This window comes from Monopterus albus, unplaced genomic scaffold (genome assembly GCF_001952655.1).
Source record: "Monopterus albus unplaced genomic scaffold, M_albus_1.0 scaffold18.1, whole genome shotgun sequence".
Taxonomy (NCBI): Eukaryota; Metazoa; Chordata; class Actinopteri; order Synbranchiformes; family Synbranchidae; genus Monopterus; species Monopterus albus.
The window spans coordinates 352,851-374,102 of NW_018127898.1; the positions used below are offsets into that span (position 1 = coordinate 352,851).

The 21,252-nt window shown below is 41.3% G+C and overlaps 1 protein-coding gene across 1 annotated transcript in view; it reads left to right on the forward strand.

Annotated features, from left to right (window-relative positions):
• The window catches only part of scn8ab (sodium channel, voltage gated, type VIII, alpha subunit b), a 51,158-nt gene that overhangs the window by 711 nt on the left and 29,195 nt on the right, over positions 1-21,252 (forward strand). The window contains 8 exon segments of the mRNA XM_020593259.1: positions 3,066-3,403; positions 12,175-12,293; positions 12,500-12,589; positions 12,684-12,812; positions 14,682-14,773; positions 17,183-17,404; positions 17,604-17,667; positions 19,866-20,007. Of these exon segments, the coding sequence (XP_020448915.1) occupies positions 3,122-3,403; positions 12,175-12,293; positions 12,500-12,589; positions 12,684-12,812; positions 14,682-14,773; positions 17,183-17,404; positions 17,604-17,667; positions 19,866-20,007 (1,140 nt within the window). The 5' untranslated portion in view covers positions 3,066-3,121.

The window sequence follows — 21,252 nt, forward strand, 5'->3', positions numbered from 1 at the left end:
CTCCTTGCCAGTACATGGACAAATGTTTGCGAGGCATCAGTTAGAAGTAGGGAAGATGTAAATTTCAAAGGGGGAAACGTGGATTTGTGATGCGACGGGGTGGAAAGCGGGGAAACTGTAGGTTATTGGGGTGTTGGCCTGCCGCTGGATGGAAAGACAGAATGTGCAACATACGCATATGGGATACAGGAGTGAGATCATGTCAAACTTCTCCGAGTGGCTACACTACAGTCTGCGTGCTCCGGGTCCATCAGTAATGCGTCGCATGCAAAATCATTTTAGGGACTAGTTTTCTCGCTGCCATTGTTTTATAACTATGATTGTTTTATTCCACCCCCACCCACCTCCACACTCCACCTCTGTGCCCCCCTCCCTCTTGCAATCTCTTTGGAGGCTATATTGCGTGAGGACGGAGGTAGGTGCGTCTTTAATTTGGCAGCCCTCTACGGGGCCGCGACACCCTTTTCTTTTCACGCAGTCTGACCCATTAGAAATGTTCATCATGTTTCGACGCTATAAACCTGCATCGTATGGATCTGACGCCTAGAGATTACCTATAGCCTACGGGTGTGGTACAGTATAGCCTTAAGACCGCTATAGTTTCTCTTGATTTGTGTAAATTTCACTTTTCTAGGTGTGAAACTGGGTTGTGCTGATGTGCTATAGGCTGCTTTGACTTGAAGCCAGGGATGAGTTGTCAGGTCTTGTGCATTCAGCGGACCTACTTTGAGTTAGTTAGTTAGAGCCTATAGCAGCAATAAACCACACTGCAGTATTTCAGGCTTTGGCACTCTAGGACAACGGCGCGCCTCGCTATAGGCCTACAACAGTAGACTTTAGTGAGGACTACCTATAGGAGACAAATCCTACCAGTGAGTGAATGGCACATACAATGTGAAGAGGGGCAGGTGGTCTTCATCATGCATAGGGATGAAATTCACCTGGTAATAAGAAGAGGTGTTATTTCTCTGAGCTCCCTCTTTCAGTGGCCTGATGTCCCATGCTACACAATTTCCATCCTTATCTCTCATCCCTCATCAGTCCTGACTAAGGTGAAATATCACAGCATGTCTAAATCAGCCAGGACATAATTAGTTGTCCCAAAACTGACTCAGGTCAGGCATGAAGACAGTGGTGTCCATCTCTATAGGACGTGAGGGTTGTTTGAGACCTCTTCACTAGATATTTGGCAGCCAGGTTATTCCCTCGTTAATGCTGGATGTGGATCTGTTACCTGTACTCAGTGGCACTGTGAGTTTGGACTGAGGTGCTGTGTATGTCCATGTGACTCTGATGTGAGCAGCATGTACAGCTCCTCCTTACTGGCACCGTGTCTCCGCGGTGTCCGGTTAGCTCCATCACATGTCAGGTCATCATAAGCGTGCACGGAGCAGGGTGAAGGATTTTTCCAGGTGCTGAGACGGAGACCGGTGCATTTGCCGGTGCAATATGTCTTTCTTCCGTGCAGAGGACGCAGCGTCATAACAGTTTGCTAAATTCTGGAGAATCGCACAGCAACAAGCTTACCTTTTCCTTGGGAGGCACTCCATCAGTATTTTTATTTATTTATTTTATTCCAGACTCGTAATGCATTTAGGTGAACAGAGGGCGCATTTGGGCTGTGCCACTATGGCTTCATATGATATAATAGGATTCACTGTTTAATAGTTTAAGAGTGGTCTCAGCACTTTTTTCATTTTAGATGTGCAAGTCAAATTGTTGCATTTTATCCAGTCTTAGTGGGCATCAAACACGCTGCAACATTGCAGACAGTTCCAGCTTTGCTGCCTGTGTAAAGCATACTGCTGGCCATGTTGCTACATCCAGGTTTGAATCACCTTGACGGTAGATCAGTTGGTGTAGCACTGGTGGAAGGAGACTTGGAGGTTGTGCCGACGTTGGGTCACTTCAGTCGGACTTAATACCTAGTCACTGTGGTTGTGCTTTTTCTCGAGGATAGTGGTTCGGTGGCTCTCACTCTGCCTGTGGATTTCTTCTGACTTCTTTCTGATTCATTTCCAGGTCTGTACCCTTGCCATTGTTGCTTTGAATGTTGCATATACTGTCTAATTTTTGATAGCCTGACTGTGACTTGACTGTCAGTTGTGGTGTGTCATACCCAATGGCCATCAGCCAACTGGGGTATGAAATTCATCTGGTGTACAAGTCTGTCAAGATGCAGTTGATAAAATAATTTTAAACTTATGGGTTAAACAGCCCAGAGTCCAGCAATACTTTGTGACAAGCTTAAACTGTTTATAATATTTAGTTTAGAATACTTAGTCATTAATTGACCTGTGTAGAAACATTGTTTTGATCAGTGTTGGATGTAAGACACCAGAATACACATCGTGTCACGTGGGCCATGTGACATGTTCAAAGCTGTCAGCATTTGAATTCTAAAGTTGTCTTTGGCAAACCAGGATGTCTTTGTCATTGACATCAGCAGTGCTACCAACACACTCACATTCACGCCTAATATCTGCAATATGAAACATAAAGGAAAACCATGAATGTCATCTTTTTCATGGTTACAAAATGGATACAAAAGAAATATCCTGAGAAAGAAATGTAGCAAAACGTTATGTAAGGCACTTGTGAAGGAGACGTCAGATGAGTGCCCACTGGGGTAAAGAGCATAAACACAAGAAGAGAAAACTTGACACTGTCTCCTTGCTGTTGGGGTCGCAGAGGTGAGAGCAGCAGGGGAATTCAATGCCTTCTGTGTGCTGGGCACCTGAATTTAACTTTCAGAGGTATAGGATCAGTGTTCAGGCATTTACGTAGATGGATAGAGCAGAAATTATGCCTACTGGCCCATGTTCCATATGTTTACACTTTGTCAGCTTTATCTTGCTTTGTTTGCTTTATCTGCCAGAACTAGTAAATTCCATCTGTGAAGCTTCAAACAACATTTTTATCATAATCTTTGATTAAACTATTTTAAAGGATTAATTTTTAATTATTATTCATTTTTTCATTCATTGCTTTGCTCTGTTGTTGCTCAGTACCTTATGCTCACTCTTCCTAATTTTTCCCGCTGTGTGCCCCTGTCTTCCTCTCAGAGCCGGATGTCTGGAATGGAAAACGAATAAAGAGGAAATAGCTGCAGGATGAAAACATGGCTGCGCCCCTTCTTGCACCCCCAGGACCTGACAGCTTCAAGAAATTCACCCCGGAGTCGCTCGCTAACATCGAGAAGCGCATCACTGAAGAGAAGAACAAGAAGCCACCTAAGCCCCGATCGGACAGCAGTCATCGCGACACATCTGATGACAATGAACCTAAGCCCAACAGTGACCTGGAGGCTGGGAAAAGCCTGCCCTTCATCTACGGCGATATTCCCAAGGGAATGGTGGCCACACCACTGGAGGATTTGGACCCATTCTATATGAACCAGAAAGTGAGTTGTCCCTCGGGTCACCCCGTTTATTCCCTGACTTGTCACACAAATCGGGAAGTTTTGTTAAATAGTGATGAGAGATTTATAGATAGTTGGCCTTTAAATCTTTGGACATGGCATTCAGGTGTTGTGCTGAGCCTTCTGATGAGCTAAGTGTTAAGCGTTTTTCAGCAATGTAAACTAACCATGTAATATAGATGGGTAATATGACGCTTACTGTCATAACAGATTGGAAGTTGGAAGTTACTGTATTCACTACGAAGATAGCCATATCATAATAGCAATGATGACCTTGAGGTATTTCAGAGCTTTCGGTAATTTTTAGTTGCTGGTACCGGGCCTTAAAGACAATTATTACAGTGTACAGGGGGATCACACAGGGCCTGAGTTTTTTATTGCACCATTACAATCAAAACACAACTGAGAATGAGTCACGTACGTAGCTGCTCTGCTCCTGCAACACTGCAGGGTTACTGGGGGATGCAAGTCTTGGACAGTGTTAGTCTCGAAGAGGTTTCTGCAGTATGGATTAATTATCTGTGTGGAGGGTTAGAGAAAAAGTGATGTAACAGCCGGAGGGGATGGCGAGCTCTACTTTATGTTTAAATGCAGTCTATAGCTAATCAAATTCTTTTGTGACAACAAACAGTTTCAAATTTCAAGGACTCTGTTCAATGATGGATAACATTTACAGTATTTTCATCAATGCAGTAGAGCAATAATTTGGTCATATTTATACTGCATGTGTGTATGTAGACACAGTTCTGGCATGACATGGGGATCTGAACATATTTTTTGACTTGCTGCTACCATGGTTTCATAAATACAGATTCTGTAGGACCCAGAAAATCCAGTCCCGTGTTTCATCTCCAAATTATGCATTAGATAAAAGACCCAAATGCATTTTAGCGTTCTGTGCCACACTGTTCACACTCCTGCTCGGCTTGGCCCCTCCTGCGGCTCTGCACAAGCAAAGGAGGAATGAGGAGTGAAGGCAGAAAATAGGCAGGAGAGGACAGGAAGTGGAGAGAAATGGGCAGCATGCTGTAGTACCAGCTGTTTGTAGGTGTGGAGTGGCCAGTCTGCTCGGTGGTGCCAGTGATAATGTAGAAGAGAATCTGCCTCCTGTACAGCAGCAAGAAGCTCAGTCAGCAGGACTGGCAGTCTCAGCCTGCAGCACTCCCTTGCAGAGCGGATGAAACTATCAAGTGTATATGCCTTTTGTGATCTATTGATCCATAGCACTAGTGCAGTGGTGACCACAGGAAGAGTTGCATTCATGTCTGATTATCTTTCCCCACTTTGTTTACTGCCCAGTGCATACTTCTTCACCTCTCCTCACTTTCCTTTGTGGTGGCTCACACTGGTGATTGAAGGAAATTTATTTATCATGACCTCTACTTAGACCCCTCCTTTACCCGCTGCCGCGAATACTTGTGTGTGGTGGTTTGTGTACACAGGCTATTTGTACAAAGAGACTGCACTAAGAAAATGATACCTACCGTGTCATGATCACTTCAAAATAATGTTTTTGGATAGTTGTTGTGTATTTGGTAGCTGAATGGTCTGCTTACTGTGAAATATGAAGAGTTAGTGTTGTGCACCACTGCTGTCGAGGGCTCTCAGAATAAAAAAAATTTAACTTTTAAATCCTGTCACTACAGGCAGTTTGCTGGAGTAGTTTTATTACAAAAAAGTTGTTGAGGACCTGACATAGCTCAGACAAAACTTGCATTTCCGTAGCATGACTGTGTCAACAGGACATCTTATGTGTAGTCATATTAAACATGTTGTGCAAATGCTTATACGTTTTGTATATGAAAAGTAGGTTTAGGGTATAACAGACTGGCAACTTGTATTCTGTGTCCAAAAACAAAAATGAAAGCTCATCCAGATCAGTAAACAATGGTAAAGTCACAACATTTTCCAGCACTCGGGTACAGTAACAGTACAAGTTTATCCTTTGTACATGAAGCTTAAAAGCAACGCTTCTTGGGGTTTATGCAAGAAACAATGCTATGAACAGGACATGAACACATGAAGAGTACACTATCAATGTTCAGCCCTCAGACATTCTGACTGTGTTGCTCTTCTTCACTTACAGTATGATGATACCGAGAATTCTTTTGCAAATTATGTCATTTGGCTTTTAAGATGAATCATTTAATGCACCCGTTATCTTCATGGAGCTGTTTACTCTAAGAACTTAAAAAATTAAAACCTTTATATGAAAAAAATGTGCACTTAGAGAAAATAATTGGTTGTTATATTCAGATTTTAAAATGGCATTCAATCTATTAAATCAACCTTAAATGATGAAACAAACACAAGTTGCCTGTGTACAGTAGTTGTAGTGCATAGTTGTCAGTTTAATAATGAAGCCAGTCATAAACTGTACATGTCGTAGCATCTAGAACCTTAGACATGGCAAATTGATTTTCAATTAATCTTTTCTTAAAGATGTTATTGGCAAGAGCTGTGAAATATACCATCTACATTATCAGTATGACAGGTTATGCTTCAAAACAAGAAAGGGAAAAATAAATGAAATAAATATTTCTGAATGAGTTTGGTCAGTGAGCAGTGGTCACATTCTTATAAATTTGTGAATAATCCACTGACTGGCACATATGCCAGTGGAACCATTGTTTGATCATTGCTGTGCCTTAGAGGATGTCATGCCAACATGCCTGTATAATGAGCATTAGGGTTGGATCCAATACATATATCAAATATTGTGCTTCACTGACATCTCTGTCTACCAAATTATTATCAAAATGCTGTTAATCTTCAAGGAACACAACTATGTCCTGGAAAACCAGCTGCAGTATACAGATAGACCAAGTCTGCAGAATTCCATTACAGCCACGCTTCTTTATTTTCTGCCTTCCAAGCAGCCCCAGTGGTCCAGCTGTGGTTACGGCGCCTTGCTAAATGGCACGTTTTCAGGGAATTGTAAAAGGGACTGGGCTTTTAGACTGTCATCTACTATAAACAGCATACGTATGTTAGAGTACTACTTACCCTATACGTGTTTTTTGCTTGTACAGGTTCTGACTTCTCTTCATTCTGCTTAGTTAAGATCTGCCATGTGTTGTGTCAGCAAGTGCAAGAGTCACAGGCTAAGACCCCACCTTGTGTCATTCATATCAGTACTTTCCCTAAGCCACTGATGTCCTTTATCACACCTGAGGAAGTGCCTCTGAATATATACACGGATAGCGCCATTTCCTCCTCTGCTGTGTGCGTCCTCACCTTTCCAGGCTGCTCGTCTCCTCTACTTAACTGACAGTCATTTATCGCTCAACATTGCATCGTATGTCGGTGAGTGTGTCTGAATGTGTGTGTGTGTGTGTGTGTGTGTGTGTGTGTGTGTTACCGTCAGCTGCAGGAAACCTGATCACAGCACTCTTGCATCAAAGAGAGGAAGAGGGGGCAGCGGTGAGGAGGAGAACTGCAGCGTTGCAGTTCTTGTTCTCCCCAGTGATGGGGAGAGGACTGCCTGGGCTTTTCAAACATCTGATGTGATTAGGCAATGTTAAAGCTGCTGTGTTCATACAGGAAGAGCAGGATGGGATGGGTAGAGGGGGTATTAATGTTTTACTGTAGCTGGTGCTGCACGCATGCATCTGTTTGTGTGTAGAGGGGGTATTTCACTATAAATGGAAATAGAGGTAAAATGATTCACCTTGAATCAGCCACTGTGCAATATGGACAAAAAGAAGAGTTCAAGTTTGTTGATGCAAACAAACATTCTGTTGCTGAATGTGGCATTTTGGCGACTGTCTTGAATGTGCTCTAGACCAGTTGTTGTTACTGCTAGTGAGCGCACATGGGATCTGAATCTCCCACCCCCAGGTGTAGTAAATTAGAGTGAGGGCCAGGTTTTAATGCTCTGTCTGAGTCCTCAGTCTCTGATGACACAGCATCCTCCTGTACTGGGTGGAGTGAGGAAGAGGTGGGTGGGGGTGGGGGTTGAGTTTGCTGTCACTTCTAGCCAGGTTGGTATAAAGAAAGAGCAGTGGGGTAAATGGTGGAATGTGGAGTTTTGCAGCTAATATACAGGTATAATTTGCAGTGAAACGAGTGTGTGGTCATAGGTGAGAAATCACCGGCAAAGCTTTTACTGCAGCAACCTCCAACAGAAGAACATGGGTTATGTTTTGGGCTATAATGGCTGATAGATATTAAATTAAATCTCTGATATCCGGGCTGTTTTGTCACAAAGCGTCAGGCTTCACGTCGGACAATGAGAAGGTTGTCCTACAGTTCAGAAAGGTCAAATTCAGAGTCAGTGTGGTGATGTAATTGACCACTCTGTGTCTTAAGGGAAGGATAACACCTTCTTCCCATGATCTACTCTCTTGTTTCCCTGCTTAGATCTCAGCTCTCTTGCTCCCCCCCCCCAACCCACCCCCTTCTCATCTCATTCTCAGTTTCTCTCTCTGCTGCATGCCTGCTCACAGTCCCCCCTCCTCTCTCCGTTTACCCATCCATCTCAGGTTTGGCTCTCTCCCTCCTGCAGCTCTCTGGCTTTTCTGTTCTGCATCACTCCCCCTCCGCCCCCTCATCTGTCTTTGTTTGCTGCTGTCCCATACCCCTGCAAGCCCCTCTCCGCTATTGCTCCGCTACTGCTCCTCCTCACCCACACACACTGTCCTAACAGCTGCATTCTGACTCCAGATTCTTGCATATTTGACTTTTTCTTTACTCTGTGGAGAACTAGGGACATCTCTGTAGCTTTGCAGCAAAAAGGCTTCTATACTGTGAAGCGTACTCGGCTGAGCTGTGCATGTATACACACTACATAAGTATGTATGTATTTAACTATGCAAATATGTATAGTAGGCAGATCAGTGTTAGTGATTGTGTGGCTTTACACTTTTGTGTAAAGGACTTGAACATGCATTGTGTTACATATTCAGTGTTTTGTGGCTGTTCACAGCCATAACTATTTTACAGTATGCAACTGTATGTTTTTCCATGTGAACAGATGCAATTTATCGTGAGCTTTCCCACGTTTAATAGGGTGCTACATAGTTTATATGTTGATCACACTGAAATGTGGTGTAAAAAGCAAGACAGTCCAATGATGATAAATTCAGCATCCCTAATTCTTTCTCTGTCAAACCTGGGAAATTATGTAAACTTAGAAACCAGTGATTAATTTAAAGGTGGTATCAAACAACAGCATGGGCCATGCTGCATCTACTACAGTGTGTTGTGTTTGCGTTCTGGTGTGTGGGTGTATTCGCTGGTTTTTATGCTCATTGTTCAATCAGTTGAGATTAATGTCACCATGTGCACCACGGTTTGCTGTCATCTGGGCCCACAGCACTTGCACATATTCAACAGCACGTCAGAGTTGTATATTGATGATGTTAGAGTTTTGAGTTGATCCAAATTACACTAAATACCTAATGGTTGCAGCCCCTCATTTATCCAGCTCACTGTAGCTTCTTACCATTTACTAGTATGCTTTGAAAAACAGTTTTTTTTAGTTTTTTTTCTTTATTAAAATGAATTCAAGGTAACAGAGTGCTTATGCGGTTCATCTATGACCAAAGAGTTTTAAACTTAAACAAATAAGCACTGCAGGAGACAGAGAAAAGCTCATTTTGTTTTTCTACTCGGTGTTGGCATTATAGCCTTGTTTTGCTCTGTGTCCTGCATGTTTAAGATTTTCTACATTATGTTACACACAATTATTCTGTTTATTCAGAATTATAATATGAATAATATAATAAGATATTTGGCATTGTTTGATTTTATTTAATTTATGATTGAAATAATTCACTTGTTATGAAAATAGCCCTGGATAATGAAGCTTTTATTGAGAAAATCGTGCAAAAAAAAACATGAAGCATTTTATAATCTTCAGTCATTGATTGATTATTGATCAGTGTAACAGGTGATCAATAAAGGAAATTGCCTGACACTTGCATCCCTTGTTGTAATTGTACCAGGTTGCTAAGTTTGTGATTTGAACAAGAATGTGGATCCTGTGTTTCCTGTTTTAGTGTTGATTAAGCGTAGACAACCCTTCTCTCCATGTGACAGGCAGAACAGTGAGAGGATATTTTAAGTAGTGCAGATGTTCTATAGGCTAAAGGAACAGGAGAGAGAAAGGGAGGGAGGGGAGTCTTCTGTTCCAGAAAATATATTTGGTCTTTCCCACAGATTGTGGACACTATTTTTAATTGAATTAGTTTTTGGGACACCACTTGTCTCTGGACACTTCTGGTTGCCTCCGTGTTGCCAGTGTTTCCCATGGTGTGAATCACAGCCTGTGGTGTGTGTTTGTGTGTGTGTGTGTATGTGTGTGTGTGTGTATTTTTCTTGTTACTGTTGTCATATGCATACTAAAAACCAAATGCCTCTCTTATAAGTTTATTCTTTACACCAGCAGAGAATTCACTTGTGGCAGTGGACTCATTTGTGAGCCCAGTGTTACCACTGTTATTATTTGAATGTAAATAGAATAAGTACTGTATACATTATTTCCAGGCCAAGGAAACTGTATTCTTATCAACCAACTATAAGACTTATCACTAAATGTTGAATGCAAAGGATCTGAATGAACATGCACATCTCAAAGTGTGTGTGAATTATCTGATATAAGCTGACCTCATCATTGTTCTCTGTTACTGAATACATACAGAACATGTTTATTTGTAAGCCCTAGCAACCAATGTTGTCAGCAGTGTCATAAATACACAAAGGGATGTGGTGAAGGAGGAGAAAACCCCGGCAGTGTACACATTTATAACTCAGTAAACAATTGTCATCTAAACCCAAGGGCGTAGGTCTCAACACTGGGACATCCCGCCCCAAATTTCCTAAATTAATTCATAATTTGATATAGGTTTAATATAATATAATCACTTTTATTTGGCCAAGTATGTTACACACAAGGAATTTGTTTCTGGTACAGAACCGCGGCAGCCATCTGTGGCGCCAACTCAACCGATGGCTCTAACCATTAGGGGCAACTTGGGGGGTTAGTGTCTTGCCCAAGGACACTTAAACAAGTGGACTGCAGGCACCGAGATTCGAACTCCCGACCCTCCGGTTAGGAGATGACTGCTCTACCCACTGAACCACAGTCGCCCCCATTGTACACCTATTTTAAGTCTACTCCTGTTAGCAATGTGACTGCTAGCCTGTAGATAACAGCAGACAGGGTTATTAGCCTGCTAGCTGTTATTAGCTAACATGGTTAACTAACACGAGTTGACATTTTCCACAGCGTAAAGACTGGTGATGTTAGGTAGCAGGTTTTCATTTCAAATCAACATGGCTACTGGTGAGTACTTAATTATTCAGTCTATTAAAACTACTTAAGCTCCGGGTGTCAAAAAAAAAACACCTTATGTCTCTGTCTTTTTTGGTGCAGTAAAGTTATCTATAAACAGTGGTGGAAAGTTACGAAGTGCAAGTATTGTTACGGTACTTAAGTATATTTTTCACACATTTGTACTCGAGTAGATTAAATTATGGCTACTTTGGCTTTTACTCCATTACATCTAAGAGTAAATATCTATACTCTCTACTCCACTACATTTCTCATCAAAGTTGGGTTACGCTCCACAGTCACATTGCTTTACACATTTCACAAAGCAGCACTTTTCTTTTTTTATTTATTTATTTTTTTTATGAAAACAAATCAATACAAGACAGGAATCGCCTCACTAAGCCAATCAGCACAGGCAGGTATAGTGTTAGTTCCTCTTTCCTTAAGCGAGAGCAGTTATTTGACATATTAGGTTCCATATGACATATTGCCATCCAGTGGTAAAAAAATAACAAAGTCCAGTGATATGATATAGTATATAAAATGTGTGGATCATGCCACCTCTAACTGAAAGCACTGGTTGCAGCAGTTGTAATAAATGTAAAGTATCCCAGTAGTCAGTTTGGTTGCAAATAGTTGTTATACTTCTTACGGTGACCCCATATTGTTTTTGTCCAAAATTGAGCACCAACATCCACAAACCATGCACAAACAGATACACACTGCTGCCTCACCCCAGTGCCCAGCCCCACTTGGCCCGGTGCTGTTTATGGGAGTGGGGAGTGGTTGTTGAGAGCCTAGAGTCAGCAGATCTACCCCTGATCGATGACAGCCTTTGCAGTTCACTTCCAGTAAGAGCTCTAAACTTGGGGAGAAGAGAGTCATTTGGCCACGAAGAAGGCAGAGCTTCCCATGCGCCTGTCTGCTGCTTCTGAGGTGGCTGATACCGGACAGAGGCTCAGTCTGATGCAACCGCGGCAGAGGTGTTAATTGTCCTCAAGCTGACTGGCCACAGAGGGAGTGATGTCAGCAGGATAAAGAGCAGTCTTGCTGCCGCTAACTATGTGCCATTTTCTGTATCTTTGTCTTTTACCTCTCCTATTTTTATCCTGTGTGCTTTTTGTAGTGCAAGTCCATTCTAATCTGATATACTTGACTCACTGTTGTCTCACTATCTGTTGGGTAAATACAGTATTCCAAATTGGCAAGAGTGTGAGGACTCATCAAAATTCCATGTTCAAATGGATTTCAGTAGCTCCTGTATTGTGAGAATTAGCCCTGTAGCTATGGATTGGAAACCAATGCAGTAGTGCCCCATGACTCAGAGGTGAGCTCAGGACTCAAACCAGGTGACAAACAGTCAGACTACAGTCATCACTCCTTTTTGTTTAGCACAAAGGTTTGCAGATCATGTACTGAATCATGTGTGTCATATCCTTTAATTCTGTACTTTCTCTCTTTCTCTCTCTCTCTACAGACATTTATAGTCCTAAACAAAGGGAAAACAATCTTCCGCTTCAGTGCCACGCCTTCCTTGTACATCATAAGCCCTTTTAATCCACTTAGGCGAGTAGCTATTAAGATTTTGATACATTCATATCCTTTCAAACAATGTTGCAGCATTTAAAGCAGTTTGTTTTTTTTCTTCTTATGTCACAAATGCATCAGTCTCCCCCCTTCTCTGCCCTGTTCCTTAAGTTTTACTTTAATAAGTTTCATTTTTGTCTATTAAAATGGTGTTTTAATGTCTTAGGTGATATGAGTAGCGCTGTTCAGACTTTCCTTAACCTCAGTCATCTCACGTTATTCAGCATGATCATCATGTGTACCATTTTGACGAACTGTATATTCATGACATTTAGTGATCCCCCAGAGTGGTCCAAACAAGTAGAGTAAGTGCACATTCATACTTCTTCTCAGCAAATATATTATTGTTTAATGTATCTGTCACTGCTTTACTGTGTTCTGTTTTTTTTTTTCTTCAAGGTATACCTTCACAGGTATCTATACGTTTGAGTCACTCACAAAAATTGTTGCCCGCGGCTTCGCTATAGATGGGTTCACTTTTCTCAGAGACCCTTGGAACTGGCTGGATTTCATGGTCATCTCAATGGCGTAAGTATTTGTACTTGTAATTACTGACAGTAAAAATATCAAACGTGAGTCATTAAACGTTACGTATGATCAAGTGCATAAAAAAGTGCAGTCAAAGCAAGAAGCCAAAAAGGGATTTCAGCATGACTGATAAATAGTCAAAAAACATGACTATTAACAACTACACATCCTCATTTTGGACAGTCTTGCTGTATAAACACAGGTGTAACTACAGTAATTATATTAATAACATGCATTCTGGCTCATTAGTAACGGCTTGTGAGACACATCAGTGGAACAGAGCCATTATTAAAGTTACTGGTGACACCTGGGCTTTTAATGCTATGATGGGTTAGATTATCTGCCGTGAGAAAGGTCTCCCACTGGGTCCAAAATCACTTGTTTTGGTGGCAGTGTCACACAGCAGTAATTTTTGCAGCTATAAAATATGCCGTATTGTTTTGCAGGATTGTTTGTGGAATGTAGTGTACATGGGCACTATGTTTTCTTAGAGACTCAGCTAAAACAGCAGAGTGACCTTTGGATGCGATCTGAGTCATTTGAATTCTGGTACAAAAGCAGGACAAACAAACAGGTTAACGAAACCTATGTCATTAGACACTGTAGTAATAGTCCCAGTTTAATGACCAACTTACATATACCATCATGGCATGAGTCTCATAACACAAACTTTTGATTTTCTTTTTACCAGCCAGCTGGGGTGTGTCATTGAAGAATATTATAGCTATTATTTTATTTTAATTATAATTATGATGTGATAGTTATTTTATATTGTAAAACACAGTGCGCCCCCATCTGTAGGCAACACTGGAAAAGTGAGAAATCTGAACAACAACAACAACAACAAAAAAAAAAAATCTCCACCCACCTAAAAAACAGTTTTAGCCACTGCAGCAACAAATACACACTATGATGTGGCAGTTCTGTGTCTATGCTTCACTCCACATTGGAGGGCAACCATTAGGACACCCTGATCACTTTTATATTTTACGTGCTTTGTGAGCTCAGTCTAGTAGTTATCATTTTTATTACATAGAGGTAATGGGTTTATTACATACGAGTGTAGTTGTGATGCTATGGCTCTTGCCAGTCACGCCATGGTTCCTGTCCAGTTTTATTTCAGTACCAGTATTTTGTTTTGTGTCATCTTCTCTTTGAACACGGGTTTGTTTCCTTCCTGTTGTTTTGCAGGTTTGTAAAGACTAGGCCGAGTAGTGCATGTGCGATTGATGGGCAGTCGGCATGCTTTCTTGTACAGAACCTTCCTAATTGGCTGTTATGGCCTTTGATATTTTGGAGCAGCTGAAAACTGTCCATCTTTTCTCAATAGATTTTAATGATCTGCAGCGGGATGTAAAATGGATCCAAAAGCATGCCTACAGCACCTTCAGTCCACATCATAATACCTTGATAATGATTATTAAAATATTATGTAACTGTCTTTTCTTTCTTTTTCTCTGTTTGGGATGGCTGCTAAGTCACTTTATCTGATCCACCTTGCAGGTATATAACAGAGTTTGTAAACCTAGGCAATGTGTCAGCTCTGCGTACGTTCAGGGTTCTGAGGGCTTTGAAAACAATTTCAGTTATTCCAGGTAAGACAGTCCAGGTGTTTGTGTTTGCGGGTGGGCGAGTCACAGGGGTTGATGTTAGGTGTGGTTTTGTTTCAGTTCCTCTCTTTTCCTCTTCCTCCTCCGTTCTCTTCCCACTGGTCGGACAGGCGTTCTTTCTCTCGCCATGGTGTCCCCTTCTGGTCTTCGATGGTGCTGCTGGTGTCGTGCGCTTGCGCGTACATGCGTGCGTGTGTTGTTATTGTGTGTGTTGTGTGTCAAGGGGTTCTGTCCTGTGTGTCATCCTACCTTGTTACAGATATATAACAGAGTTTGTGGACCTTGGGAATGTCTCAGCGCTGAGAACGTTCAGGGTTCTCCGAGCATTGAAAACAATTTCTGTCATTCCAGGTGAGACTCCCATTTAAACACTAAGGCTGAGCTATTAGCTGTCTTTATTTATATTACTTAAAATCTTCTGTTTAAAAAAAAAAGGATGTTTTAGAATTTCTACTTTTTTTTAGTTTTACTTTTGTTTTGTGACAATCAAAAATGGTAGCAATACATTTTTGATAGGCTTAGCAGTCTACTGGCAGTCTTGTGGGCTCACATTTCATATGGACAGCTGGATGTATGCAGCACATTATGGTATGCCACTGCGATATTTTTGTAAATTTCCACCTAGTGAAATAGAAAGGTCTAACAGTCTGTGATGATAAAGGGCAAGAGTTTAGGTATTATATCCAAGAAGTTTCAGCATGTTTTCATGAGTGGTGAAATTAATAAACTAATTAGGGAAAACGTAATTATTATTACCTTAAATCTGTCACCTCTTTGCACTATAGGTTTTTGTTGTGTTTAATTTAATGCACAGGTCCAATTTCTCAGAATCTATGTCACTACCTTCTTGTTCCTAAAGACTTTTTAATTCCCTAAGACTGCCAAGCCTAAATTTACAACACATTGATGCTGCATGAAGCTTTGGGACACCTGCTTTTACAAGTATGGCTTCAGAGGACTTTTCTTTTGGATTACATTTTGTTTTAGTCTTAAAAATGATTTCATTCAGGCTTCAGATTTGATTTCTTTTTTGAAGATCTTTGTCCATCCTGGGAATGAGATTTAAAAGCATTTTTGTTTTAAAGCGCGCAACATGTTTATACATGATTAAACATTATATCCACTCGAAATGCTTGTAAAAAAAACTGTGCAGACACTGTGCGCGCGCACACACACACACACACACAATACAGTACAGTACAATAAGCTCACCCTCCTGCATGTAGTTGTGCTCTGGGCTAAACCGGCCTGACAGCTCGCCCACCACTGCGAGACTGGGAGAAAGGGGTGCCTGGGATGGGAACAGTTCTTCAGTTAAAGCAAGGTCACCGGCACGGTTTACAATCAGGTGATGCTGACACACAGTCAATTCCTTCAGCCTTGGCGTTTAAATGTCCTGCATGCCACCTCTCATTGCTCGTCCCTACCGACCACCAACTCTTCCTTGCCTGTCCTTTCTCCTTTTTCCTCTTTGCTTCCTGCTTTTCTAACTGAGTCTGGTTCTGTGTGCTGTTTGCGGTGCTGCTGTTTTTTAGTTCATTTGTTGGGTGCAGTATAATTAATAACTGCAGTTATTCAGGGATGCTTCCATAGATTGACCCAGGGAGTGAAAGGAAACGGTAATCCCATCATGCAGTTTCCCTCCTCTAGATCAATCCTAGATCCAGTTGCAGTGCTGTTTGCTCTTCTTCACTGGAAAATGCTTGAGATGATTAAGCATTTTAAAACATTTCTATAGAGCTCTTTACTTACATGAGGTAGTTAATATAAAAAAGTTAAATGAAAATATGTCTTTCTGATGGAGACATCCCAGAGAGCTGCAGTGTTTGCTGTGGTCTAATGTGTTGAAATGTGAAAAAACTGAATGGAGTACTGACCGGTGTGGTGGTGCATATAAGCAGGTAACACTAGTGCTTATAAAGGAAGCAAGGGATAAAAGAGCAGTGTCTAGTAAAGCTATACAAGTGCAGAACAAGTAAGTGTAAATTTGTTTTAAAAGCTGCCAATCATCTACATAAGCGTTTTAAGCCGCTGATGATAATTAATAAACTTTATTTAAATTTACAGAAAGATTGTTGACTTTCTGACACATTATATATTTCTTAAATCACATCAGTGATTATTACAACTTTAAAACATTTCACAATATGGAATTTGTCTCTTATTAAATACAGAAAGTCGACACTCATAATAAGTAAGATTAGTCTAAAGCTGATCCAAGTGAGTGCAAAAAGAAATGATATAAGTCAACAGTGAGAAAATTAGCACAGCAAAGGAGATGGGAGCTTTCCTCCCAGGAGATGCGGAGATGCAGGACATGTTCTTTTGCCTGTGAGCTACAGAAAATGACTGGAGATATAAAACCCCCATGTCAACACACAAGCTACACACAGGCCATAGTTTTTATTACATTATGGGTATATCTGAACTACTGTTGCACTGTGCTTATGACAGAGAAAGTCAGATTCTGTGGTTGAGGCTTGGTGGTGCCGTCCTCTTGATATTCGAGAAATAATTCTGATGCCTGCCAAGTTCAGATTCACGCAAGAGCCGACACAGCACAGGGTTAAAACCAGGATTACATATACATTACCTAAACAAACTCAGACTGTGCACTGTTGCAGTGCCAAAAGTTGATATTCTCTTTATTTGTGTGTGTGTGTGTGTGTGTGTGTGTGTGCGTATGTGAGTTTGCCTGTTTTCATGTATGTGTATTTGTGCACAATTGTGTGCGTGTGTTTATTGTATGTTAATTGACAGGCCTGAAGACCATTGTGGGTGCTCTGATCCAGTCTGTGAAGAAGCTGTCGGATGTGATGATCCTGACTGTCTTTTGTCTCAGCGTCTTTGCTCTGATTGGACTGCAGCTCTTCATGGGGAACCTGCGGCAAAAGTGTGTGTTCTGGCCAATCAACATGACTGAGCGCTACTTGGCCAATGGCAGCAGGGGCTTTGACTTTGAAGAATACATCATGAATGATAGTGAGTGATTATCTTGACACTTGATTAAACTAGTTGCATGTGACTACATAAATGGGATATGGCAGAATTTGTGTGTGTCTTGGAAATTTGTTTTTGAGTTATGTTGGTTTTTTTTCTTCCTTGCACACATGTATTGGGGCTACACACACATTTTTGCCCAGTGGCTAACACAAGTGACTGTTCTTTCTTTTTTTCATAGCTAATTTCTACTTCCTCCCTGGTCAGGCTGATGCTCTACTATGTGGAAATAGTTCTGACTCAGGGTAAGTCAGTGCTTCACTCACTAAATGCAAACCTCCATGTTTGTTTTTGCTTTTGTTGTTATTTCATGTTTTGCGAGGCACATGCACACATCATTAGTCATGTACAATCAGGGTTTGTTAGGTGTTTCAGCTCTTTCAACACCAGACACACTTGGCCAGATGACCCAGCTAGGGTTCATCAGGCGCCAGCTGTCTGGGCCATACATCAGGCTGCCCCTCTTAATCAACAGTCATTGTTTAAATCCAGACACCATCTGCAAATTTCTACATCTGGGCTACCTTCTTCTCCTCCAGATCACCTTGAGGATCTTCCACAGTTGTCGCAGGACTGAATCTTTTGTTGTATATCTTGTAAGGTACTCCACAAGGGTCTGGGATCAAGCTTGTTGTAACAAGCCTGGTGAATTACTAGATAACCGTCACAGCTGACTTTTGTGTTGAGCTCACTAGTAGGATCTTTGGTGATGTCGGTCTCTTATGTCTTGGTTTTTCTATCCACTTATGTGGGTGTTGCTGAGCTGTCGGTCAGTCTTCTCTTTGGAGCATGCCAGGTGGCCACTTTGCTGCTGCCTATTCAGTTTCTCAGTGAAGTTGAAAGGGTGTGCCATGAACGCCACTCATCGTCTGAGTCTCTCTCTCTCTCTCTCTCTGCCCCTGCCTTGGTGCCACTCTACTCTGCAGAGGGCGATGGCCTTCCTCTTCACATCCATCCATCCATTATCTATACTGCTTAGTCCAGCTGACACTGGGCAAGAGGCAGGGTCCACCCTGGACAGGTCACCAGTTTATCACAGGACTGACGTGTAGACAAACAACCACACACACACTCCCACTCACTCCTAGGGCAATTTGGAGTCACCAATCAATCTAACCTGCATGTCTTTGGACTGTGGGAGGAAGCCAGAGTACCTGGAGAAAAACCCACGTAGGCACAGGGAGAACATGCAGACGCCGCACAGAATCCCCGGGCTCAAACCCGGAACCTTCTTGCTGTGAGGCAGCAGCGCTAACCTTCCTCCCCACAATGTTCTGGGAATATCCCAAAGTGGTTTTATCTTCCTCCCTCTCTTCTCTGTACAACCTCCTTTGAAATTTCACTTTGTCTTAGCTGGCTGATTATCTACTGGCAGTTTTTCTCCCAGGGTGTCTAGTCACAAACTCCTCAGCAGTAATGTCGACAGTGATGATGGTTGATCTGCATCACCCCTGACTATGGCTTCAGAGATCCTGCCCTCATCCTCATCAAGCTTGATCTACTCTTTTAATTCAGCCAGCCACCTGACCTGTAGGCGTTAAGGTCTGCCTTGATGTGTGGAGGTTCTGGGCACTGTGGGGAAACCCCAGGCCTGTGTCTAACTGTCTCTTTTCGATCTGGAGGATCTTCAGGCCATGCAGGTGTTAAAACCTTAATTAGCATTTAACTAAAACAAGCTAATTTTAGTCATTATAGAGGGACAAAATTAAATATGTTGGACAAAATAAACAATATGAAAAAAATATATGCATTTACTAAGCAGGCATGTCCTCATAATTCATAAACCAGTTACAATTTTTTAAAAGGTCATGAAATATGAGGGAATTATATTCATATCATGTTCTTAAATGTACATGCAAACATGCATGCACAATAAAGTGATGACTAAAACACATTTTTTTTACCAGCTGATTTTTATGCTTCTTTGTCTCTTCACACATATACAGTAGATTCAAAAAGGGTGGGACAATAGCTAGTCTTCATAAAATAAGACCTGGCTTTGCAGCCCTGCAGTCCCTCACTGAGCTCAATAGACTTAAAAAGTGCAGTGCCCAAGGCTCAACTTTATACACGTACTGTATCATCCAACGCAGTGCTAGCAACAGCCAGACGACAGCCAATTGCGATGATCTTGATTCCAGAATAAACTAAAGCACAGAATTGTTTACTACTCCACACTTCTTTACAAAGGAACTTTTTAACTTTAAGAAGAAGAAGAACATGTGGGAACATAATGCTGAGATTGTTAGTGTGTGACCTCAGCAGAATGTATAAATTCCATGCTCAACACATCACACCCCCCAGAACTACAGATTAACGAGAGGTCATATACTGGCAACTATTTTGTATCCATATGTGTAAACACACCATCAGACTACCAATAATACATCAAATTGAAAATCTGTAAATTTTAGTCATTTACTAAGTTCTCATTTCCTTACAGAAACTGTCCCGAGGGTTTTACATGTATGAAAGCTGGAAGGAACCCCAACTATGGTTACACCAGCTTTGACAGCTTTGGATGGGCTTTCCTCACCCTCTTTCGCCTCATGACCCAAGACTTCTGGGAAAATCTGTATATGCTGGTAAAACAAAGTTTTCATTAATTCTTGCATTTCTTTCCGTTGTCTCTTTAATCTGTATCTTGCCATGGTATGACCTATGGATAAAGTCTTGGGCCTTCTTGCACCTGTTCTGAAGACCTATATCAAAGCCTCACCAGTCCTCAGCAGCTACTCAGAGACATAAACCACCCCTTAAACAGCACTGCTAGTTTTGTTCTCACTTTATTACAAAACACACAGTATATACCATATTACCATCCTAATACCTGAATGAGTCGGCAAATGTGCCTCTTAGCAGCTCTTTTCTTCAGTTTGCCCTCTGAGTAAAAGACAGTGAAGGTGACATGATCAGAAATACTGTAGGACTGTGTCACTACACTTGCTGCTTGTCTTCCATATAGGGAGCAACAGATTTCTTAATATTGAAGTATGTGGTTGTTTGCATTTGTATTGAAGCAATGGACAAAAGTAAATTTATTTTTGTTAAATGACCTTTAGAACACACATATTTTTAAGAGCCCGCTGGACCTCTATGACATAAACGTCTTCTTCATTTTCCTTGAGAAAGCCACAAACTGGATATAGAAGCACCAGCAATGCTGACATAACACAGTATCACACAAGCAGTATCTCTGACAGAATAATATAGTCCTGGAGAAAAAAACTCATGAGCACAAGATACAGTGCCTTGCGAAAGTATTCGGCCCCCTTGAACTTTGCGACCTTTTGCCACATTTCAGGCTTCAAACATAAAGATATAAAACTGTAATTTTTTGTGAAGAATCAACAACAAGTGGGACACAATCATGAAGTGGAACGAAATTTATTGGATATTTCAAACGTTTTTAACAAATAAAAAACTGAAAAATTGGGCGTGCAAAATTATTCAAATCCACATAAGGGATGACGGCAACATTCATAGATCCTGGAATGCACAATGAGGGGCAATGTTCATTCCTATTACAGAGGCCCACTGAAATTTTTTTGAGGAAAAGCTGTGTTAGACTGCATATTGTTTATAGTAAAGTATTTTTATATACAAATATAAAAATGAAAATGTTTCTGGAGTGGGACTTTAATTAATTATAGAAGTTGTGCAGAAGCTGCCCATAGCTCTACACAGTGATCCATGTGTGTACTGTATGTGTTTCTATGCTGCTCCAAATGAGTCTGTTCTGGTTCAACTTGTCTTATTAAATGAGCTTAAAAATAAAGTGACACCTTAGTTATAAAACACTGAGCAGGCTGTAACACACAAGAGTGTGT